This window comes from Siphateles boraxobius, unplaced genomic scaffold (assembly GCF_051911475.1).
Source record: "Siphateles boraxobius isolate OS27281-9 unplaced genomic scaffold, OSU_SipBor_1 204, whole genome shotgun sequence".
NCBI classification, from domain to species: domain Eukaryota; kingdom Metazoa; phylum Chordata; class Actinopteri; order Cypriniformes; family Leuciscidae; genus Siphateles; species Siphateles boraxobius.
In genome coordinates, this window is record NW_027508816.1 from 778,865 (window position 1) to 804,495 (window position 25,631).

Genomic DNA, 25,631 nt, shown 5'->3' on the forward strand with positions numbered 1-25,631 from the left:
GAGGAAAATACTGCAAATACCCAAGGATTACTTTAACTTGAACTATTCCTCCTTTTGATAATAATGGCTTTGTTTATTTACTTTCAAATATAGTTTTAATATGAAAGGTTATTCATACGCTATCTTGTTAATAAACAAGTAGATGTTCCTTTGCTCAATACCGGTGGCTCCTGACCAATCACAGTAGTTTGGTGTGTGGCTGGACCAATCACAGCCCACGTCTGCTGGAAACCATGTTAAATATTCTGTTCGTTGTAAACATTCTGCTCGTGAGTTGAAGCTGTTAAAGTCGCGATGGCGTCTGATCTGAGGAAAGAGCTGGAAGAGTTTCTCAAGCGTCTGAATATCGACACGACCTGCATCGATCATCCAGAGGTGAGAATAACCCGAGTTAACACGGAAGTGTTTCAATGACACGTGTGTGAGGGACGAATCCGCCACACAAGGGGGGAAAACATGGAAATCATAAATGACATACCAAGTCATATAAAAAGTCAAAATTTGGACGCAAAAAGAAAACAAATTTCTTCAAAAATATGGCATACTAAGTCAATTATGACATACAAAGTCGAAAATGGCATAAAAAAAGTACATTTTGACTCTTTACTCTCATAATTACAACTTGGTATGTCACAATTTAGACTTTAACTCATCATTTCGACTTAAGTCATAATATGTAATAAACTTAGATTTTCAAAATCGTAATTTTACCTTTTCATCTCAGTCGAGTTGGTATGTCATAAGTATGGCTCATCAAGTATATAATCACACAAGCTGTAATCTGGTGTCTGTGACTGTAAGGCCTGAGGATATTATCAACATTAAGATGCTCTGATAGCTAAAAGTGATGGCTAGCAGAAGCTGAATTTGCCCGATAACGCGGCGCTGATTGGCTCGCTGGACGGATGCTGCGACGTAGGAGTCAATTTTGCATATAGGAAAGGAAACTGAGACACTTGAAATTAACCCTAATAGTGACCTTTTTAAACAGTTGTTGTTGTTGTTGTTGTTTTGAGGTGTTTACGGTGGAGGAGATGATGCCTCATGTGGCTCATCTGAGCGGCGCGGTCACGAAGAACCTGTTCCTGAAGGACAAGCGTAAGAAGAGCCTGTGGCTGCTGAGCGTGCGGCACGACCGGCGGCTGGAGCTGGGCGAGGTGTCGCGGCGGCTGGGGCTCGGCGGGGGGAACCTGCGGCTGGCGGACGAGCAGACGCTGCTGGACACGCTGCGGGTGCGGCAGGGCTGCGTGACGCCGCTCGCGCTCTTCTGCGACTCCGCCCGGAGCGTGACGGTGGTGCTGGACCGAGACCTGACCCACGGCGCACACCAGCGGCTGTATTTCCACCCCATGACCAACAGCGCCACCATGGGGCTCAAACCTGACGACCTGCTGCGCTTCCTGAGGGAGACGGACCACGAGCCCGTCCTGCTGAGCCTCGACTGATCCTGACACTAGCGCGTTTACATTGCAGATTTGCGCAAAACTTTTGCGATATTTTCTAAATGTCGATAAAAAAACTATTGGGAAATTTCGGCTTTTCCATTAACCGCTGTTATATGACTGAAAGTCATTCCAGAAAGCATGGGAACGGATGTTGGTAGGTTTACGTATATCACAGCTGCCGCACTAGCCATTATTATTAATGGAAGAAGATTAGGCGTTATTCAACTTATACTGTGAGCGGCTCGTGTGAGGCGTTTCTGGGGGTTTCTCACTCATATCTGCTTCAAGCTCTTCATACATTGTGGCAAATCTTTGTTTTTTATAATCCAATATTCCCGTAATACTTAAACTTTTATGAGTTTAATAAAGAACTCTCGTCTTCTGTCTAAACATATTTAAAGAATGATCATGTGACTTTTACGTACATCAGGTGACTGTAAATGCGCAAAAAAGGCTTCCATTGCAGTTTTGCAAAATATTCCTTTTTCCAATTGCCTGAAAAATCACCTCATGTGAGTGTTAAAAGTTTTTTGTCATATATGGGAGATTTTGCTAAATTTAGGTGTTTCCATTGGGCGTATTTTCAATTTTCAATTTCAATTTGCACAATTTGAAGGGTAATGGAAACGTGGCTATTGAGAGCTGGTCACGTGACACACTCATTACTGCTGGTCACATGACGTGGGTCTCATTCTGGACTTTACTGTATTTCCCATATTGAAATATTTTACAATCACTAGGATGCATTTCTCAATATTGAGGTCAGTTTTTCAAAACTCTTCACACTGTTCTCCTGGCCATCTTTCAGCTTCACCGCAGTAAAGCTGCCACAACACATCATTTATCACATCAAGCCATTCTTCCAAAGGTTTTGTAGGATTGAAAATCCAAGACATTTGAAAATGAACAAAGTCATGTGGAGTTCCTGAAGAGGCGAGCTGCCAGTCTCCAGGTGCGGACCATCGGCTCTCAGCTTCAGTGCAGTGGGGGAAGTGGAAATGATCTGATTGGTCAGTTTGAATGGCTCACGTCTGGGTTTCAGTCACATGGTCAGGGAAAGGACAGAAGAAGATTGTAACTGTTGCTCTGCTGATTCTCGGGTCCCTTTCTTCTCTCTCTCTCTCTGGTAACATTTTACATATATGCTGGGTACAATTAATGAAATAAGTTTTTATCATCTCGTATATCTATTTTAAGTGTAACCATAACCATATTGTCATTAAACATTTTCAATTACAAATGATGCTAACTAGTTTTGATTTGTTATTGACTTGTTACCTATTGCAATACAATACTGTCCCTCTATAGCAACGCTCTCCCACATATTACGCTACTGTAACTGCGCTTACGTCCGCCGGCGGCATGAGTCGCAGTGCACACACTGATAGACACGAGATGTACAGTATTACAGCGTTTCTTCAGGAATCCGGCAGGAGATCCGCCGCGGGACCCAGTGCTGCAGAATTAACATGACACGACTTTAAATAACCTTTTGTTTTTCAACACTTTTCCCACTTTTATAAAATTACTCTAAAGATTATGTCATTTGTATATGTTGTCGCATATGGTTTTATGACTTTGATAAAAGAATATAGGCTATTTCATAAGCCGATCTCGCATGATGATGATGATTACGCCGGCTGAGGACAGCATCTCGTGTCATCTCATTTAATGAATGTTTACTCAGACATCGAGGAAAAACTAAATATAGATGTCTCGATTAAAGCATTCATCAGCATTATGGGCCGTTCACACAGAATGTGTTTTCCATTCCCCTCTGCTACTTTTCCATTGTTTTTCTGTGTGAACGTACTAGATGTGTTTAACAGTTAACTCGCGTCTCGCGCATGAAGCGATCTAACAACAACGCAGTGCTCGAGCTAGGGTTAGGGTTAGGGTTAGGGTTAAGCCAAAGTCCTTTTAGGCGAGTCGTGCCACTCGGCCGCCATCTTGGCGACGCCTCCGGGCCGCTGTTTCGGACTAACAAGACCAGGCTCCTGTCTAAATGAATGGGCAGAGAGTCAGAACTGCACATTCACTGGTCACCGGGACATAAAAACTGCATGTATAGAAACAGCAGTAAAATATGATAAAAATCACTGAAAAAGTTTGATGACTTTGCCCCAAAATAAGGTTTAAAACGCCTTTCCCCCACAGGTTATACTTTACTACGCATGTGCAAGGGTTCTCTCCCTCTCTGACGTGCGCGCTACACGGTTTGAAGCACAGTATGTGTGAGCTCTCGCTCGCTCGCTCTAGATTCTGGGAGATTTGAACTAATTTGCGGGCATCAGGGAGCCGCTATAAATATGCGGTAGACACTTGGGATGTCTGATATTTACACAACGCACACATACACTGCATATCAAATCTGCCGCCTTTTCAAACAGTAACGTATTTTCCACTGTCGCAAACCTCAACGGTGCGCATGCGTCAGTGGAACCAGACGATAGGCTTAAATGTTTCCCGGCTTGACTGTTAAAGGCAGACGATTGGCTTTCCAGCGGGAGGGGCGGGACATGTGCATACAACCGCCATCTTTGGCGTTACGGGTTTTCCCTATATAGTTGTATTGAGGACTGAGGAAGTGGCATGTCTCTATATAAATTGTCTCTGGTTAAGCTCAGCTGAAACGCCTCGACACCTTGTGTCTATCATAACCGAGTATCATAAGGTAAGATGCAGATTTTTGTGCTGTGTGTAGCGTCTATATATATAACCACTTGAGAAATGTATAAACAAGTATCTAATTTTCACATCTCATGATTTTCCTTCTGATGTTGTTTTGGCCTATGTTTTCTTGTAAACTCTAATGGGTTAATGTTTCAGACTTTGCATACTATGGTTAGCCAACATCATATGGCATATTTGGTCTCTATAACTTGGTACTTTGAAGATCGTAATGACTGTGTACATATGTCGATAACAACAACATATTATTATTACGAGAATCTTTCAGTTTCTTCATCGGCTACCACCCCTCCAGCGGGCACATGCAAATGCTTGAAACAAAGAGCCATAAACCAAATTCTCCCGCTTGGAACTTCCACCTTTCTTATTGGCCGAGCCAACCCTGAGAGGCGGGACCTTTCTAAGGGTTTATATTGCATCTCTTGACTCTCTTATTTCTCTTGTTTCTCTGAGCCCCTGTTGACTTTCTCTTGGTCCTTCCTGAGAAGTCCTGATGTGAAGATGATGCTAAACTAGAAGTTTTCTAAGGACCCCAAGCTTGTGCCAGGCTGCGGCCTTGTCTTTCCATTCACCAAAGATCCTCTGACTTCAACTGGTTCTCTCTCATCAAAACAACATCAGCAAAGATCAACTGGAGCCTCAACAAATTGCATCAGGACAGTTTAATTCAAATGGGCGAGACATGCAAGTATCAAACTTAGTCTCATTATTCGATACATTGAGTATCCTTACCCCTTTTAAAGAAGGATGTGTTAGAACTAAACTGATGGTTTGCTCAAGGCTGTTGATCTCTGAATTTCAAACAATGCTATAACTTCTTGCTTTCCTGAATTCTTCTTCAGCTCTCTTTCCCTTGGTAAACTGTATGCATGTATGTATGTTTATGTTAGAGTAGTTTAAATGTTTAGTCTAGTTAATAAAGTCTTGTTCATATCACACGTAAAGTTGTCCGTGCCTCAAGCTCATATCCAGAGTCACTAATCATATAAGATCTTGACTATTTGCTCTTAGTAGTACTTAGTAAGATAAACATTTCCCATGCCCCGGAAATGTACATTTCTATTAATTAATTAATTACCAATATTGAGGGTTCACAGGATGAACTGAGTAATTGGTTTTAATCTTAATGGAGCTACATAAAGTTAATCTGATTAACTGACGTTAAAGGTAGGGTAGGCAATGTTAGTCTAAAACACTTTTTGCCAAATTTGTTTAAACTGTCTTTATATACCAATACATATCTAAAATGTAAGTACTCTGAAAAGGAGTTTATAAAAATAGTGTCTGTAGTCCTCTCAGGGCTGCAATAAACACAGCTCATTATTCCATTCGGACCGAGTGCTCTGATTGGCTGGGCGACTGTCACTCTCCCTTGTTGCTATGGCTACCAGCACTGCTGCAACAGGACAGTTGATATGGTTCTGGCCCTGTGTCCACAGACAATTCAACATCCTCCACTTCAGGTGAAGGTGCGGGAGAAAAGTCCTCGACTTAAAATAACAGCTCTGTTGCAGATAGCACACGTACATCACGGAGACGTCTATTTGATGTGCGTGTTTTTACATCTAGAAGACGTATTTTTTAGAGTGTTTGCTCATCTGCAATACGTCTATAGGACGTTTCCTGTCAGATGTCAAATAGACGTTTCGAAAATTTAATGATTTAGAATGTATGTTAAACTGACATCTTAAAGATGTCTATCAGATGCTTTCCAGATGAAGTGATCTTTAACAGACATCTTGCAGACGTACGTGTGCTATCTAGCTACTTTCGTCACTCCAGTCGCTCTCCATTAGCGAGTCTGACAGCAGCTGTCAATTAATCCATCACTGCGGGTCTCAGGTGCACGCCCCATGATCCAGTTTATCGCACACTGACTGATGTTGATCAGTGTGAAGAGTTTTGAGAAACGAGTTCTACGACTGTAAACATGAAACACCTCGCGTTCACTGCTTCATCACACACACACATCTTCCGTTTGTCAGTCTTCTTCTGTTTGCAGTTGTATGATAAACATCAGCCAGAAGCTCACAGTGGATGAGGAATAAGCAGACGACACTACGTTTATCACATCAAATTACTTTATTAACAGAGCAATAAAGAAGTATGAGACGTTCACACAGGAAACACTGCTGTCCTTGCTTTCTGTTGTGGCACACACACTTCACACTCGCACATACTGACACTCATACACACACACACTTCACTCTTGCACATACTCACACTCATACACTCTCGCACATACACTCACACATACTCTCTCTCTCGCACACTCTCGCACATACTCACACTCTCTCGCACACTCACTCACTCTCGCACATACTCACACACTCACACACTTACACTCACTCTCACACATACTCACTCTCGCACATACTCACACTCACACACTTACACTCACTAACGCACACTCACTCTCGCACATACTCTCACACTCACATACTTACACTCACTCTCACACATACTCACTCTCGCACACACTCACACTCACACATTTACACTCACTAACGCACACTCACTCTCGCACATACTCTCACACTCACATACTTACACTCACTCTCACACATACTCACTCTCGCACATACTCACACTCACACACTTACACTCACTAACGCACACTCACTCTCGCACATACTCTCACACACACATACTTACACTCACTCTCACACATACTCACTCTCGCACATACTCACACACTCACATACTCACACTCACTCTCACACATACTCTCACACTCACATACTTACACTCACTCTCACACATACTCTCACACTCACATACTTACACTCACTCTCACACATACTCTCACACTCACATACTTACACTCACTCTCACACATACTCTCACACTCACTCTCACACATACTCACACACTCACATACTCACACTCACTCTCACACATACTCTCACACTCACATACTTACACTCACTCTCGCACATACTCACACACTCACATACTTACACTCACTCTCACACATACTCACTCTCGCACACACTCACACTCACTAACGCACACTCACTCTCGCACATACTCTCACACTCACATACTCACACTCACTCTCACACATACTCACACACTCACATACTCACACTCACTCTCACACATACTCACACACTCACATACTCACACTCACTCTCACACATACTCACACACTCACATACTTACACTCACTCTCACACATACTCACTCTCGCACACACTCACACTCACTCTCACACATACTCACACACTCACATACTTACACTCACTCTCACACATACTCTCACACTCACATACTTACACTCACTCTCACACATACTCTCACACTCACATACTCACACTCACTCTCACACATACTCACACACTCACATACTCACACTCACTCTCACACATACTCTCACACTCACATACTTACACTCACTCTCGCACATACTCACACACTCACATACTTACACTCACTCTCACACATACTCACTCTCGCACACACTCACACTCACTAACGCACACTCACTCTCGCACATACTCTCACACTCACATACTCACACTCACACATACTCACACACTCACATACTCACACTCACTCTCACACATACTCTCACACTCACATACTTACACTCACTCTCGCACATACTCACACACTCACATACTTACACTCACTCTCACACATACTCACTCTCGCACACACTCACACTCACTAACGCACACTCACTCTCGCACATACTCTCACATACTTACACTCACTCTCACACATACTCACTCTCGCACATACTCACACACTCACACTCACTCTCGCACATACTCTCACACTCACATACTTACACTCACTCTCACACATACTCACTCTCGCACATACTCACACTCACTCTCGCACATACTCACACTCACTCTTGCACATACTCACAATCACTCTCGCACATACTCACTCACTCACTCTCGCTCACACTCTTGCACACTCACACTCTTGCACATACTCGCACATACTCTCGTACACTCACACACACATACTCACACTCGCACATACTCACTCTCACTCTTGCACATACTCACACTCACTCTTGCACATACTCACACATACTCACACTCTTGCACATACTCGCACTCACTCTCGCACACTCACAATCACTCTCGCACATACTTACACTCACTCACTCTCGCTCACACTCTTGCGCACACTCACACACACTCACTCTTGCACATACTCACATGTACATACTCACTCTCGCACACTCACACGCACATACTCACACTCACTCCCGCACACTCACACACACATACTCACTCTTGCACATACTCACTCTTGCACATACTCACACTCGCACACTCACACATACTCACTCACTCTTGCACATACTCACACTCACACTAGCACACCCACTCTCATGCACTCACTTTCACACAGTCTCACACTCGCATTCACTCTCGCATACACTCGCACATACTCACACTCACTCTCGCACACTCACACTCGCAGACTCACACAAACTCAGTCACTCTCGCACATACTCACTCACACTCTCGCATACTCACACTCATACACTCGCACATTCACACTCGTTCACACTCTCGCATACTCACACTCACATACAAACACACACACTCACTCGCATACAAACACACATACGCATACATACATACACACACGTACTTGCACACACACTAACTCATGCATACATACACACACTCACTCCCATACATACAAACACACACTCTCACAAACATACACTCAAACATACACACATACACTGTCTTCTTTTTTGGGTGTTTGTAAAAGGTTGTGTGTGTTTGGAGTGATTCAGCTCCACATGAATCAGTGGTTTCTCAGTGTGCGAGGATCTCGTGACGTCCGTGTGAAGCTCAGCAGCAGCTCTGTGCTAAAACACACTCATTCAGCCTCACTTAAAACACACTCGTTCAGCCTCTCTCTAAAACACACTCGTTCAGCCTCTCTCTAAAACACATTTGTTCAGCCTCACTCTTTTGTTAAGGAATCCTTTTGGGTCCTTGATTCAAGGAAAAAGAAGGACATTTCTTTATTTTCATTACTGAGGGGTCCATGATTAAAAAAAGAGCGAGAAACAAACGATGTTTCTCACAGCAGGAGAATTGTGCCAGTCTTCAGGCGGTGTTTCTGTGATGGAAAATAAGAGATAAAGACATGAGCGACAGGAGAAAGAGCTTCGTCCTGGAAACGCTGCCGTTCAACGACAAACTGCTGATGTCTCATGTGTTGCGACAAGCACTCTCAAAATACCTTAAAACACTTTTACTGTGAAAAAAATGGGAGAATTTGTCTTCGATTCTTGGTGGAGAACTAATAAAAGTGTGTTTTTCACTCTTTCTGCAATGCTTTAACCTTCGTAATATTTATCCTAAGAATGTTAAGGGCCAGATTTACTAACAGCTCGCTCCAGTGCAAACCCTCTTTTGGTGTTAATAAACAACTGTCAGGATTCACTAATAACACTGAAAATTAGCGCTGAAAAGGTGTGGAGTTATTCTGTCAGGACCACTATCATCAAATACGATTGACAGTTTGGATTGGCGTTCTGGTCCTTTTTAGAAAGAAATGGTATCTGTGAGAATCACAGTATCATAGCACTGAGACAGCTCTCATTAGTCACAAATGATTTGCTCTTATCATCTGATCGTGGTTGTATCTCTCTATTAGTGTTACTCGATCTTAGTGCTGCATTTGACACCATTGACCACAACATTCTCTTAAATAGACTGGAAAATGATGTTGACATTAGTTGTCAGTTAGGAATCTGGTTGTGCTCTTTGATACCAATCTTTGATTTGAAAGCCACATTTCTAGTTTCTGTAAAACCTCATTCTTCCATCTTAAAACATGTGTAAATTACAACGTATGCTATCAAACAAATTCCCGTTCACAGATTCGTAGAAACGACTAAAAACGCTGTATTATGCTGCCAGACAAGTATTTGGCGATGTCACTTTGTAAAGAAAGACAACATGCTAGCGCACATACGCACTCAAACACTCATGCCTACAGAAAGTGCATGTCGTCACCGTTTCCACAGAATCATGTTTTTGAAGTTTACACGGCGATGATAACGGTACAGCTATCCAAACTACTTTTCAAAACTTGCCCTTTGAAACCTTCTTCAAAGTTTGCGTTCTCAGGCCACCAAACACCGCTGTCGTGCAGATGAACGGCCAGAACGCATGACAAGTTTTCAGTTAAAACGGTTAAAAAGTTAAAAATTTTATTGTACAACGGAAATAAATCAATTAAAAACTTACTTAAACTGGACAATGATTTTCTTCTAGATCCTGCTGTACAGCAGAGACAAACTTTGTTGCACTATTTTCCTGTTATCACTGTAAAGCTGCTTTGAAACAATCTGAATCGTAAAAAGCGCTATATAGTGTCTCACTTACATTATATTCACATTGCTGTTTTAGGAAGCCAAACAATAAGAATATAATAATAATCATTTTATATTATTATTATTTCTATGACAGTAATAGCCTTTATATTGTAAAACAAATGCACTCTAAAATAAATGAAAATGAATATTTCATAAGAATATATTTATTCTTTATGATAAAGCAAGGACATTCCTTTACTACTTTCACTTGCATTAGATAAACTCTAAAGCTTTCATTTGGACGGAAACTGGAGTTGAGCTTTTATTTTGGTGGAAAACTAACAACTAATATTTCTTATCTTATTACATATCTAGTGAAATTCTCTAATCATCTGTCCACAAAAGTTTGAAATTATGCAGATGTGTAAATAAAGCACAACTGGTGGCTACATTCCCAAGAGGACACAAACTCACAGAGATGGAGCTCACTGCATTCATTTACTGTGAGCTGAGGCATTCTGGGACGTGGAAACACCGGATCACGAGCGGTCGCGAGTGAAGTGTGCGCTCCGCTCTGAAACACGCAGCGCACACTAGTCTACACTTATGCAATCTTATGCAATATGATAAGGGCACACAAGCCTGTCAGCGCTTTCGATAGTAGTTCATTTAACAGATATTTTGCCAAAGAAATAGTACAAAACAACATTACAGACATTTGATGTAATGTAATTATGTACGTAATTATGAGAAGTTTTAAATTATTTTCGGTTCATTATGAAAGTCCAGATAATCAATAGGAAGCTGGAGTTTCAGCAGGGCCGATTGACTTTATTTCTTCTACAGAACATAATAAAAGAGCGTAGGGAAACCATTGACAGTGACACCCGGACACATTTCCCAAAATACCATTTGTCTTAAAGATGAAGGAAAGTCACAAAGATTTTAACACATGAGGGTGAGTAAATGATGACAGGCGTTTACTGGGGACACTTACTACTCAATATTATTGATCTCCTGCACTAAAGATAAATAAACTGAATTAATAACTAATGATTTTTACACAGAAATGAACCATCACTGAACTTAAGCTGGACCATGACACTATTTACTTCTAGAGCTGCTTGTACAGCGGAAACAAACATTGTTGCATTATTTTCCCGTTATCACTGTAAAGCGCTGACTTGACAGAATGATGATTTTGCTTGAATTATCACACTGGCTGTCGCGCAAGACGGTCAAAGCCTTCAGGGGCTTGAGATGGGGTAAAATCATAAAAAATAATAAAAAAAGAGCGATTCATTCACAAAATATCCAATGATGTGTAAGAAAGTACAGGCCAGTTCTTCCTGGTTTACCCGATGAAGTGTCGGTCCATCATGTCTCTTGAGGTCCGACATACACTGACCTCTACTCTTATAACATTTATAATATAGACTTTTCTACAACTGACTGACTGTGTTTTAAGATTGTCACCAAATTCACGAGTTATCATCACAGCGTCTGTATAGGGCATCAAGATTTAAATAAAGAGCAGCACAGCCCCAAAACACACCTCTGGAGTTCATATATCGATGTGTGTTGAGCAGCGACATCAGAGCCGTTCTAACACAAACCTGAAGCATTGCAAGTATTAATGTTGCTTGTGTGTAAATGTGTGGTATAGATCATCAGGTCTGAGCTTTAGAACACGGCCCCAGAGGACGGTTTGGTGGTGCCTTTTATTTTTAATGTGGTGGTGTAAAGTTTTTTATCCCGTTTAATTACTGTGTTATTAACACAGACTTTAGATGTACACTCAACTCATGGGCTGCCAAGGGTGCACTCATATTTCTCATGAATGAGTCCCACCTTTTAAATAAAACAGTCTGCCGCTGATAGGTAGTCATCACATCACTGCACACCACTAAATAAAAGAGAAGGCAGTCCATTTTCAAGGTGGAACTTGGGGGATTGACGCTGTGGGGAACACCATCAGCATCACCATCTATGACAACAAATAAGCTTTGTTCTTGCTTTATTCTCTCTGGATGAGAATCTGCTGTTTACTCGGCTCTCGAAGGCGGCAAGACGGGATGGATCTCAGAGATTGTAGCTGGGGCTTTGGGAGTCTGATAGGGTTCGTTTTCTCTTCTGGACTTCTCATGCTAGCTCTGTTGCCTGATGTTGGTTCAGAAAGGTTAATGTGGCATGTCTAACTCTAAAAGAGTTGAGGCAGGTGTTATTAAAACAATAATCTGCTTCCTCCACTGCCCCGCATATGAGCTTGGGAGCCTTATTCCTCCTAGATTTCCATCATTGAGCTGTTGGGGTAATGGAGGAATTTTGTAATCTCAATATGCAAGAATGCCCCAGTCAGGACAGGCCTGAGGGACACACATGTGCAGCAAGTGCTCCAGCCTGGCTTCGAGGCAGAACACTCCTCTGGAGCTTTAGTATAAAATCAACTATTGCTGAATTGGCACAGTTTTTGGTTCACTAGTTCGCCTGCCCATTCAGCCTTAAAGTTTAATAGTAAACTAACTTGGCTTGCTGTCCTTGGAGAAGGCTCGAACCCGAGGCTCGGCTTGAGCTCCGAGTTAACCCCCCCCTATGATGCAATTGCGTATTAGAGGATAGAGATAATTTACTGATAGAGAAGGGGAGGAGGAGGGCTCGTAATGGTGATTGACAGGACTGAATGTTTAGGCTCCTCCCAAACCTACGTTTGGAACTTAATTTAAAGGAAAACAGGGATCGGAAACTGCTGTTTCTGTCGCTTGCTTCATAGTGTGCACTACGCAGTGCTTGATTACTTAGGCATGCTGGCATGTTTGAGAACCATTTTGCCTTAAAGCTCTGCTGTTGGGAGGAGTGGAGGGAGGACGGTTGTAAAGGCCAGGACTTCCCTGTGGCTATAGAGATAGAAGAGTATCTTGTCTTCTACTTCCCTTTCACTATAGAGATAGAAGAGTATTTTGTCTTCTACTTCCCTTTAGCTATAGAGATAGAAGAGTATCTTGTCTTCTACTTCCCTTTAGCTATAGAGATAGAAGAGTATCTTGTCTTCTACTTCCCTTTCACTATAGAGATAGAAGAGTATCTTGTCTTCTACTTCCCTGTAGCTATAGAGATAGAAGAGTATCTTGTCTTCTACTTCCCTTTAGCTATAGAGATAGAAGAGTATCTTGTCTTCTACTTCCCTTTAGCTATAGAGATAGAAGAGTATCTTGTCTTCTACTTCCCTTTAGCTATAGAGATAGAAGAGTATCTTGTCTTCTACTTCCCTTTCACTATAGAGATAGAAGAGTATCTTGTCTTCTACTTCCCTTTAGCTATAGAGATAGAAGAGTATCTTGTTTTCTACTTCCCTGTAGCTATAGAGATAGAAGAGTATATTGTCTTCTACTTCCCTTTAGCTATAGAGATAGAAGAGTATCTTGTCTTCTACTTCCCTTTAGCTATAGAGATAGAAGAGTATATTGTCTTCTACTTCCCTTTAGCTATAGAGATAGAAGAGTATATTGTCTTCTACTTCCCTTTAGCTATAGAGATAGAAGAGTATCTTGTCTTCTACTTCCCTTTAGCTATAGAGATAGAAGAGTATCTTGTCTTCTACTTCCCTTTAGCTATAGAGATAGAAGAGTATCTTGTCTTCTACTTCCCTTTCACTATAGAGATAGAAGAGTATCTTGTCTTCTACTTCCCTTTAGCTATAGAGATAGAAGAGTATCTTGTTTTCTACTTCCCTGTAGCTATAGAGATAGAAGAGTATATTGTCTTCTACTTCCCTTTAGCTATAGAGATAGAAGAGTATCTTGTCTTCTACTTCCCTTTAGCTATAGAGATAGAAGAGTATATTGTCTTCTACTTCCCTTTCACTATAGAGATAGAAGAGTATCTTGTCTTCTACTTCCCTTTAGCTATAGAGATAGAAGAGTATCTTGTTTTCTACTTCCCTGTAGCTATAGAGATAGAAGAGTATATTGTCTTCTACTTCCCTTTAGCTATAGAGATAGAAGAGTATCTTGTCTTCTACTTCCCTTTAGCTATAGAGATAGAAGAGTATATTGTCTTCTACTTCCCTTTAGCTATAGAGATAGAAGAGTATCTTGTCTTCTACTTCCCTTTAGCTATAGAGATAGAAGAGTATCTTGTCTTCTACTTCCCTTTAGCTATAGAGATAGAAGAGTATCTTGTCTTCTACTTCCCTGTAGCTATAGAGATAGAAGAGTATATTGTCTTCTACTTCCCTTTAGCTATAGAGATAGAAGAGTATCTTGTCTTCTACTTCCCTTTAGCTATAGAGATAGAAGAGTATATTGTCTTCTACTTCCCTTTAGCTATAGAGATGGAAGAGTATCTTGTCTTCTACTTCCCTTTCACTATAGAGATAGAAGAGTATCTTGTTTTCTACTTCCCTGTAGCTATAGAGATAGAAGAGTATCTTGTCTTCTACTTCCCTGTAGCTATAGAGATAGAAGAGTATCTTGTCTTCTACTTCCCTTTCACTATAGAGATAGAAGAGTATCTTGTCTTCTACTTCCCTTTAGCTATAGAGATAGAAGAGTATCTTGTCTTCTACTTCCCTGTAGCTATAGAGATAGAAGAGTATATTGTCTTCTACTTCCCTGTAGCTATAGAGATAGAAGAGTATCTTGTCTTCTACTTCCCTTTCACTATAGAGATAGAAGAGTATCTTGTCTTCTACTTCCCTGTAGCTATAGAGATGGAAGAGTATCTTGTCTTCTACTTCCCTTTCACTATAGAGATAGAAGAGTATCTTGTCTTCTACTTCCCTTTAGCTATAGAGATAGAAGAGTATCTTGTCTTCTACTTCCCTGTAGCTATAGAGATAGAAGAGTATATTGTCTTCTACTTCCCTTTAGCTATAGAGATGGAAGAGTATCTTGTCTTCTACTTCCCTTTAACTATAGAGATAGAAGAGTATATTGTCTTCTACTTCCCTTTAGCTATAGAGATGGAAGAGTATCTTGTCTTCTACTTCCCTTTAACTATAGAGATAGAAGAGTATCTTGTCTTCTACTTCCCTTTAACTATGGAGATAGAAGAGTATCTTGTCTTCTACTTCCCTTTAGCTATAGAGATAGAAGAGTATCTTGTCTTCTACTTCCCTTTAGCTATAGAGATGGAAGAGTATCTTGTCTTCTACTTCCCTTTAGCTATAGAGATAGAAGAGTATCTTGTCTTCTACTTCCCTTTAACTATAGAGATAGAAGAGTATATTGTCTTCTACTTCCCTTTAGCTATAGAGATGGAAGAGTATCTTGTCTTCTACTTCCCTTTCACTATAGAGATACAAGAGTATCTTGTCTTCTACTTCCCTTTAACTATAGAGATAGAAGAGTATCTTGTCTTCTACTTCCCTTTAGCTATAGAGATGGAAGAGTATTTTGTCTTCTACTTCCCTTTCACTATAGAGATAGAAGAGTATCTTGTCTTCTACTTCCCTTTCACTATAGAGATAGAAGAGTATCTTGTCTTCTACTTCCCTTTAGCTATAGACATGGAAGAGTATTTTGTCTTCTACTTCCCTTTAGCTATAGAGATGGAAGAGTATTTTGATCCCAAGACTAGTATCTCGTTCCCGTTCTCCAAGAACCTGGGTTATAGTCGTAACCGGAGACGTTTCTTCCATTCATAAGTGATATGAGTGCACCGTCTGTGTACATCTATAGTCTTTTTTGGCTGCTGTAGGAAGTTCCTACAGTGTTCTGAGCCTGTGATTGTAAATGCGCATTGGCTCGTCTGGCCTGAAAAATAAGCTTTTTAATGCTATCTGAGCATAAGAAACCACATTTATGAGACAGTTCATGCCAGATTTCATTGCTGATTGTGAAATTTGTTATTGGATTGTGGGGTACGGCAAGCAGTTTCTGAGATTTCAGGATTCCCGAAACAACTTCACAGTGACAATATGGCCGCCAAGCGAACAGACTTTCCTTGGAAGGAAGTTAGGTGATTAAATAATTTTTGTTTTAATCGATAGCCAGCCATAGGGAAACTCCATACACTCGTTTCAGAGCTTATTTTGTGTGTGTTCATGCACCAGGCTCCAGGTACTTTGGGCTTGTGTTGTACAGGTATAATCTCCTGAAAGTTCAACAGTAACTCTTCTGATTAAAGTCCCGAAGGCAAATGGCAGCGTTTCCAGTGGATGAGCATGAAGACAGAGCTGAAACACAACAGGTTCACGACACACTTCTGCACACACTCACCATGTGGACTCATGACAGACTCTGAGTGCCAGCTCTTTTAGACTTCCTGTTTCCCTGTAACACTTCCACATCTGCGGAACACAAGCAAGGTACACTTCAACTGGGCGTTACACAATAAAATATAATGAAGGACATGATCAGGACACACAACGTGATAAACGTGGAGTTTGAGCTGTAGAGTATCGTGTGTTGGTGAGAAGCTCTCGTCCATCAGCGACTCCCTCGAGGACATATGCGTGATGCGTACGACACAGATCACATGATCAACACAAGACGTGCTCTGGGAAACACTCATTCTGATCGCAGCCTTCAGAATAGAGCGCCGGGATAAAGCCATGCACACAAACATCACAAACAAACGTCCCGTGAACATTCGACAGGAGCGTGTCATTTAAATAATAAAACATGAATGAATGCAGCAGTTCCTTAAGGAGCTCAGAGGAGCATCATGGGACTTGTTCTACAAGACTCGTTGTTATAAATATGCAAGTAGATCAGCCCGAACACACCCGACAGCAGGCGAACATGACATGGGTTAATAATCTCACACAGATGAGGTTCAGTTCAAGCCCTTCGATGTGTTTTCAGCAGAATAATCACATCATGATCAGTATAAGGACATGGAACAGAAAGGCATGCAGGATCCGGACTCATGCTGAGCGTCACACACAGCCGTACTCGTACCACAGCGACTCCTCCGCCGACACACACACATCAGGCTCACCGTCAGCGGGGGGGGCTTTAGGGGGAGGGCCGCTAATGTTGCTAACGAGGGCCGTGTTGAGCGACAGGATGGCCTGGTTTCTAGCGCCGCCCGTCACCGCCGGCTCGCCAAATACTGAGTCCAGAAACATGGAGTCTACGGTGAAGGAGGGACCTAGAAAGGCCTGCAGGCTCAGCTCGGACTCCGCTACGCTGCAGGGCATGCTAGCAGACGTGGGCAGGGCACGGGGGCCGTACTCACTGGAGCTCTGGGTCCGGGTGGGACACGGGTCCACCAGAACGGGCTGCCGGCTGTCCTTGGAGAGCAGGTCGTGGATGCTGGTCCTGCGCACGGTTCCCTCAGCGGTGGAGATGACGCTGCTGGCGCGGGGCAGACCCGAGGTGCTCGAGTCCAGGCGCTCCGACACCGACACCGCTCTGCTCTGGGACGCCAGGCCGGCTCTGGGCGGCGCCGAACCCTTGGCCCGTGTGCTCTCTGCCTTACGCAGGCTCGGGCGGCCCGGGGGACCGGAGTCTGGCGGCGCCGCTGCCCTGCCGCTGGCTGAACGCAGGATCCCTCGGCCCTTCACACGCTCTCTGGCTCCCGACACATGACCCGGCTGAGCTGAGAGAGACTCCTGCACAGGGGAAGAGGAACAGGACTTTTTAAAAATGTATTCAGCAAGGATGCATTAAATTGATCAGAAGTGACAGTTATGGTTATAATTATTCTTGGTGTGAACTATATTAGCGTCAACACCAAGCGTGCCGCACAAGCCCTGAAAAACTCGATCGCCCCCTAGTGACTGGTGCTAGTATAGGTCATAAACCCCGCCTCCCCATGTTATTCAACGGAACGTGAGACCAATTAAACAATTAAATTACACTTCGCATATCTTTTTTCCAAAGATAGTTTGTCATTTACTGTAGTTTTTAATCACGCTGATGTAATTTCAAGTGTTTGTTTTTAAAATAAGTTTGTTTTTAGTTAGGGTTATTTGATGCTATAAAAACAGTGCTGTGATGTCATGATTGACAGCTTCACTGAGCGAAGTAGTCATTGAAGCACCAAAGGACTTCGGGATCTTCGGAGGACTGAGGAGATTGTATTTACTTTATTTCAACAAACCTCTTGTCGTACTGCAATCAACAGACATCAAAATTGGAGCAGAACGGAGGAGCGGAGCAGACATAGGCCACTTAAAAAAAAGTGCAGGGACTGGGAGAGTGTATTCGGCGAGTGTGGGGGCGGGGCGTTGATTTCGTGGCTTTACTTCCTGTTCACTACTGCGCTGTTCTGGTCCCGAGATTGCTACTGCGCAGACTCAAGTCCCAAGATGTCAGCGCCATATCGGGACACTGGCGGCTTCACTTCTCACCAATGGAAGAGAGCGAAGGGGAGTCGTCCATCTTTTTTTACAGTCTATGGTCCACACCAGCGGACGATATCTGTCGCTTTAAATGCTTGAGCTCGTTAAAACAGGATGGATTCTGATTGGCTGTCAATGCTTCTATCGTTCGTCTGTCTTGTTTTCATTGTAGTTTTGCTATGGACTCTTTTCTTTTACATTTAGAATGATTTTTAAAACCATATCTTTGGTGTTCTTGTTATTGTTATAATTATTTTCCTTGGTATGAAAGAGCCTAAAGACAGTACAAAATGCGCTCTTTCTGTTCATCAAAAAATCCTGAGAAATGAAATGTATGACGGTTTACACAGAAATCTGAACTATATATTCACATAGAAAACAGCTGATTTACATTGGAATAATATTTCACTGTTTATACTGTATTTCTGATCAAATAAATACAGCCTTGGTGAGGAGAAAAGACTCTTTCAGAAACATAAAAAATATCTTACCGACGCCAAACCTTTGACCGGTAGTGTGTGTGAGCGTCTGTGTATATGTGTGTGTGAGAGTGAGTGTGTGTTTGTGTCCAGCAGGCTTGAGTTTCAGTCTGAAATCATTTGGTCGTTTACACTGATATGGACAGTGATTCACAAGGTCACAGATGGGTTTTTTCAAGCTGCTCTATTAATGTGGCATCACTGATTTCAGTTAAATTGGAAAAACAAGCCAGACCGTGACGGGTTGGTCTACATACCCGTCTCTTCCTGTGTGAGTGTGTTTCTACAGTCTGAGCGTGCAAGACTAGTGCTGCGGTTTGTAAGTGTTGTGATGGTGTAGGGGTGTGTGTGTGTGTCTGTGATGCGTCACCTCTGCCGGGTCTGTGCTCTCGGTCAGGAACTGCTGCAGGGAAACCCTCTCAGGTTTAACCCTGTGTGAGCCGTCCTGAGCGCTGAGCTGCGATGATGTCATCCTCACGGGACTGTCCAAACACACACTGACGTCTCCACTGCTCTCGCTGTGAGCTGCGCTCGCACTGCCGTTCATCACGCCTGACACACACACACACACACACACGCACACAGAGCGTCACACGCCGATAACCTTACAAACACACTCACTACAAGCTACTAACAAGAAAATTCTAGCTGCTTTAAAGATATAATTATATAGTTAATTAAATGTATAATAGCTAGGCAATTCAAACAAACATGGTTAATAATATTATATACAGTTAAATATTATAAATCACAGCCATGTTACAGGCACACAATGAATAAAACAAGATAACACATCAAAACTATAGTGATAAACGAGGATTTAACTCAATATTTATTTAATAAAATAGACACCAGACATGAAGAAAATGACTGAAAGATTGACTGAGATCCAGAGCATTAGAGTATATGAACAGATCATCATGACTTTGGTACCAAATCTGTACTGAAATTGTAAAATTGTGACACATTGTAGCCAATTACAGACATATCTGATCAGCACAATGGCCAATCAGAGGCGTTTACGATTCCGCTCAACTGCGCTCAGTTTCAAAATTTCAGGTACCGACTTATTACAGACGTCGATACTTTCTGACAACTCTAGTGACTAAATTGCAAATTGTCACTGCACAATGTTTTTGTTTTGTTGTCAGCATTTTAATTTTTTCCAGAGCTGCTTTTATAGATGTAATGAACTAATTTAATAATTGATGATATTTACAACAGAACTGAATCCACACTGAACTTACTAAAGTTGAACAACAGCCCAAATGCATACATCTCCTGTTTATCACTGTGAGGCTGCTCTGAAACAATCTGTATTGAATAAAGCGCTGTAGAAATAAAGCTGACTTGAGCCCTAATAACTAAAGCCAGGATCATAATGAAATCTAGATGACTTCTCTGTAAAGATCACATTAGAGAGGAGTGTAAATGCATGAAGCTCTGGCAGTGTTGCTCAGGTCAGCGTGAGACGGCTCCACACACACTCACCCTGAGCTCGCAGCACACTCAACTCCTCTGAGGACACCTGAGTGATGTCATCACTGGATATGGCGTTACCTGCGCGGACAAGAGAGCGGCTCAATGATGTCATCACAGCACTACAGGAGCGACTCAATCATCAGGGTTAATAAACCACCTGACTTGAACTTAACAGCTAATACCACATGGGTGGTAGAGGAAGAACTATGGTAACATTCATGGAAAAAACAACTTTTTTATGGAAAAAAGTTCCATAAAACGATAAACCTCACATTTTAGCCATTATTTTTAAGAAAAGGTTAAATGATTATATTTAAATTCATTATATATACATATATATAATCTTATGGTTTAGAATTTTAAATGCACATTAGCTTCATTTTGATTCACCAACTGAATGAAAATGTGATTGGGTGGAGAGAAACTTCACAGACGGACTTATCTTCAATGGTACAATTTATTTTCAAGTATTACGGCTGTATTTTAATGGCATCTTGTGAACTCTACCTGTGTCTGTGCGGTGAACTGAACTCTACCTGTATCTGTGCGGTGAACTCTACCTGTATCTGTGTGGTGAACTCTACCTGCATCTGTGTGGTGAACTCAACTCTACCAGTATCTGTGTGGTGAACTGAACTCTACCTGTATCTGTGTGGTGAACTGAACTCTACCTGTATCTGTGCGGTGAACTCTACCTGCATCTGTGTGGTGAACTGAACTCTACCTGTATCTGTGCGGTGAACTCTACCTGTATCTGTGCGGTGAACTCTACCTGCATCTGTGTGGTGACCTGAACTCTACCTGCATCTGTGTGGTGAACTGAACTCTACCTGTATCTGTGTGGTGAACTGAACTCTACCTGTATCTGTGCGGTGAACTCTACCTGCATCTGTGTGGTGAACTCTACCTGTATCTGTGTGGTGAACTGAACTCTACCTGTATCTGTGCGGTGAACTCTACCTGCATCTGTGTGGTGAACTCTACCTGCATCTGTGTGGTGACCTGAACTCTACCTGTATCTGTGCGGTGAACTCTACCTGTATCTGTGTGGTGAACTCTACCTGCATCTGTGTGGTGACCTGAACTCTACCTGTATCTGTGCGGTGAACTGAACTCTACCTGTATCTGTGCGGTGAACTCTACCTGCATCTGTGTGGTGAACTCTACCTGCATCTGTGTGGTGACCTGAACTCTACCTGCATCTGTGTGGTGAACTGAACTCTACCTGCATCTGTGTGGTGACCTGAACTCTACCTGTATCTGTGTGGTGAACTGAACTCTACCTGTATCTGTGTGGTGAACTGAACTCTACCTGTATCTGTGCGGTGAACTCTACCTGCATCTGTGTGGTGAACTCTACCTGTATCTGTGTGGTGAACTGAACTCTACCTGCATCTGTGTGGTGAACTCTACCTGTATCTGTGCGGTGAACTGAACTCTACCTGTATCTGTGTGGTGAACTGAACTCTACCTGTATCTGTGCGGTGAACTCTACCTGCATCTGTGTGGTGAACTCTACCTGTATCTGTGTGGTGAACTCAACTCTACCAGTATCTGTGTGGTGAACTGAACTCTACCTGTATCTGTGCGGTGAACTGAACTCTACCTGTATCTGTGCGGTGAACTGAACTCTACCTGCATTTGTGTGGTGAACTCTACCTGCATCTGTGTGGTGAACTCTACCTGTATCTGTGCGGTGAACTGAACTCTACCTGTATCTGTGCGGTGAACTCTACCTGCATCTGTGTGGTGAACTCTACCTGCATCTGTGTGGTGAACTCTACCTGTATCTGTGTGGTGAACTCAACTCTACCAGTATCTGTGTGGTGAACTGAACTCTACCTGTATCTGTGCGGTGAACTGAACTCTACCTGTATCTGTGCGGTGAACTGAACTCTACCTGTATCTGTGCGGTGAACTCTACCTGCATCTGTGTGGTGAACTGAACTCTACCTGTATCTGTGCAGTGAACTCTACCTGTATCTGTGTGGTGAACTCTACCTGTATCTGTGTGGTGAACTCTACCTGCATCTGTGTGGTGAACTGAACTCTACCTGTATCTGTGCGGTGAACTGAACTCTACCTGTATCTGTGCGGTGAACTCTACCTGCATCTGTGTGGTGAACTCTACCTGTATCTGTGCGGTGAACTGAACTCTACCTGTATCTGTGCGGTGAACTCTACCTGTATCTGTGTGGTGAACTCTACCTGCATCTGTGTGGTGAACTCTACCTGTATCTGTGTGGTGAACTCAACTCTACCAGTATCTGTGTGGTGAACTGAACTCTACCTGTATCTGTGCGGTGAACTGAACTCTACCTGTATCTGTGCGGTGAACTGAACTCTACCTGTATCTGTGCGGTGAACTCTACCTGCATCTGTGTGGTGAACTCTACCTGTATCTGTGTGGTGAACTCTACCTGTATCTGTGTGGTGAACTCTACCTGCATCTGTGTGGTGAACTGAACTCTACCTGTATCTGTGCGGTGAACTGAACTCTACCTGTATCTGTGCGGTGAACTGAACTCTACCTGTATCTGTGCGGTGAACTGAACTCTACCTGTATCTGTGTGGTGAACTCTACCTGCATCTGTGTGGTGAACTGAACTCTACCTGTATCTGTGCGGTGAACTGAACTCTACCTGTATCTGTGCGGTGAACTGAACTCTACCTGTATCTGTGCGGTGAACTCTACCTGCATCTGTGTGGTGAACTGAACTCTACCTGTATCTGTGCGGTGAACTGAACTCTACCTGCATTTTTGTGGTGAACTGAACTCTACCGGTATCTGTGTGGTGAACTGAACTCTACCTGTATCTGTGTGGTGAACTGAACTCTACCTGTATCTGTGTGGTGAACTCTACCTGTATCTGTGTGGTGAACTGAACTCTAACTGTATCTGTGTGGTGAACTGAACTCTACCTGTATCTGTGTGGTGAACTCTACCTGTATCTGTGTGGTGAACTGAACTCTACCTGTATCTGTGTGGTGAACTGAACTCTACCTGTATCTGTGTGGTGAACTCTACCTGTATCTGTGTGGTGAACTGAACTCTAACTGTATCTGTGTGGTGAACTGAACTCTACCTGTATCTGTGTGGTGAACTGAACTCTACCTGTATCTGTGTGGTGAACTGAACTCTACCTGTATCTGTGTGGTGAACTCTACTTGTATCTGTGTGATGAACTGACCCTCTACCTGTATCTGTGCAGTGAACTCTACCTGTATCTGTGCGGTGAACTCTACCTGCATCTGTGTGGTGAACTCAACTCTACTAGTATCTGTGTGGTGAACTGAACTCTACCTGTATCTGTGCGGTGAACTGAACTCTACCTGCATTTGTGTGGTGAACTGAACTCTACCTGTATCTGTGCGGTGAACTCTACCTGCATCTGTGTGGTGAACTGAACTCTACCTGTATCTGTGCGGTGAACTGAACTCTACCTGCATTTTTGTGGTGAACTGAACTCTACCTGTATCTGTGCGGTGAACTGAACTCTACCTGTATCTGTGTGGTGAACTGAACTCTACCTGTATCTGTGTGGTGAACTGAACTCTACCTGTATCTGTGTGGTGAACTCTACCTGTATCTGTGTGGTGAACTGAACTCTAACTGTATCTGTGTGGTGAACTGAACTCTACCTGTATCTGTGTGGTGAACTCTACCTGTATCTGTGTGGTGAACTGAACTCTACCTGTATCTGTGTGGTGAACTGAACTCTACCTGTATCTGTGCGGTGAACTCTACCTGTATCTGTGTGGTGAACTGAACTCTAACTGTATCTGTGTGGTGAACTGAACTCTACCTGTATCTGTGTGGTGAACTGAACTCTACCTGTATCTGTGTGGTGAACTGAACTCTACCTGTATCTGTGTGGTGAACTCTACTTGTATCTGTGTGATGAACTGACCCTCTACCTGTATCTGTAAAGTGAACTCTACCTGTATCTGTGTGGTGAACTCTACCTGTATCTGTGTGGTGAACTGAACTCTACCTGTATCTGTGTAGTGAACTGAACTCTACCTGTATCTGTGTGGTGAACTCTACCTTTATCTGTGTGGTGAACTGAACTCTACCTGTATCTGTGTGGTGAACTGAACTCTACCTGTATCTGTGTGGTGAACTCTACCTGTATCTGTGTGGTGAACTCTACCTGTATCTGTGTGGTGAACTCTACCTGTATCTGTTTGGTGAACTCTACCTGTATCTGTAGGGTGAACTGAACTCTACCTGTATCTGTGCGGTGAACTGAACTCTACCTGCATCTGTGCGGTGAACTGAACTCTACCTGCATCTGTGTGGTGAACTGAACTCTACCTGTATCTGTGCAGTGAACTGAACTCTACCTGCATCTGTGTGGTGAACTGAACTCTACCTGGATCTGTGCGGTGAACTGAACTCTACCTGTATCTGTGCGGTGAACTGAACTCTACCTGCATCTGTGTGGTGAACTGAACTCTACCTGTATCTGTGTGGTGAACTGAACTCTACCTGTATCTGTGCGGTGAACTGAACTCTACCTGCATCTGTGTGGTGAACTGAACTCTACCTGGATCTGTTCGGTGAACTGAACTCTACCTGCATCTGTGTGGTGAACTGAACTCTACCTGTATCTGTGTGGTGAACTCTACCTGTATCTATGTGGTGAACTGAACTCTACCTGTATCTGTGCGGTGAACTCTACCTGTATCTGTGTGGTGAACTCTACCTGTATCTGTGTGGTGAACTGAACTATACCTGTATCTGTGTGGTGAACTGAACTCTACCTGTATCTGTGTGGTGAACTCTACTTGTATCTGTGTGGTGAACTGAACTCTACCTGTATCTGTGCAGTGAACTCTACCTGTATCTGTGTGGTGAACTCTACCTGTATCTGTGTGGTGAACTGAACTCTACCTGTATCTGTGTGGTGTACTGAACTCTACCTGTATCC

The 25,631-nt window shown here is 42.8% G+C and overlaps 2 protein-coding genes across 8 annotated transcripts in view; one reads left to right on the forward strand and one right to left on the reverse strand.

Moving 5' to 3' along the window:
* prorsd1 (prolyl-tRNA synthetase domain containing 1) lies at nt 1-2,685 on the forward strand. Its single transcript, XM_077237548.1, has 2 exons — nt 1-375; nt 1,017-2,685. The coding sequence occupies exons 1-2, from the start codon at nt 295-297 to the stop codon at nt 1,443-1,445; spliced, it is 510 nt and encodes a 169-aa protein (XP_077093663.1). The 5' UTR covers nt 1-294; the 3' UTR covers nt 1,446-2,685.
* Nucleotides 2,686-6,199: 3,514 nt separating this feature from the next.
* ccdc88ab (coiled-coil domain containing 88Ab) overlaps nt 6,200-25,631 on the reverse strand; it is a 134,352-nt gene continuing 114,920 nt past the window's right edge. For 3 of the 7 annotated variants that reach the window (XM_077237555.1, XM_077237553.1, XM_077237552.1), the window contains 5 exons: nt 20,707-20,775; nt 19,586-19,767; nt 17,629-18,004; nt 16,665-16,735; nt 6,200-9,242 (listed from right to left, as the gene is read on the reverse strand). In XM_077237555.1, coding sequence (XP_077093670.1) covers nt 16,674-16,735; nt 17,629-18,004; nt 19,586-19,767; nt 20,707-20,775 — 689 coding nt within the window. In that variant the 3' untranslated portion in view covers nt 6,200-9,242; nt 16,665-16,673. Of the gene's footprint in view, nt 9,243-11,256; nt 18,005-19,585; nt 19,768-20,706; nt 20,776-25,631 lie in introns of those variants that run through there. The other 4 variants (XM_077237551.1, XM_077237550.1, XM_077237549.1 and 1 more) reach the window with 2 other exon arrangements.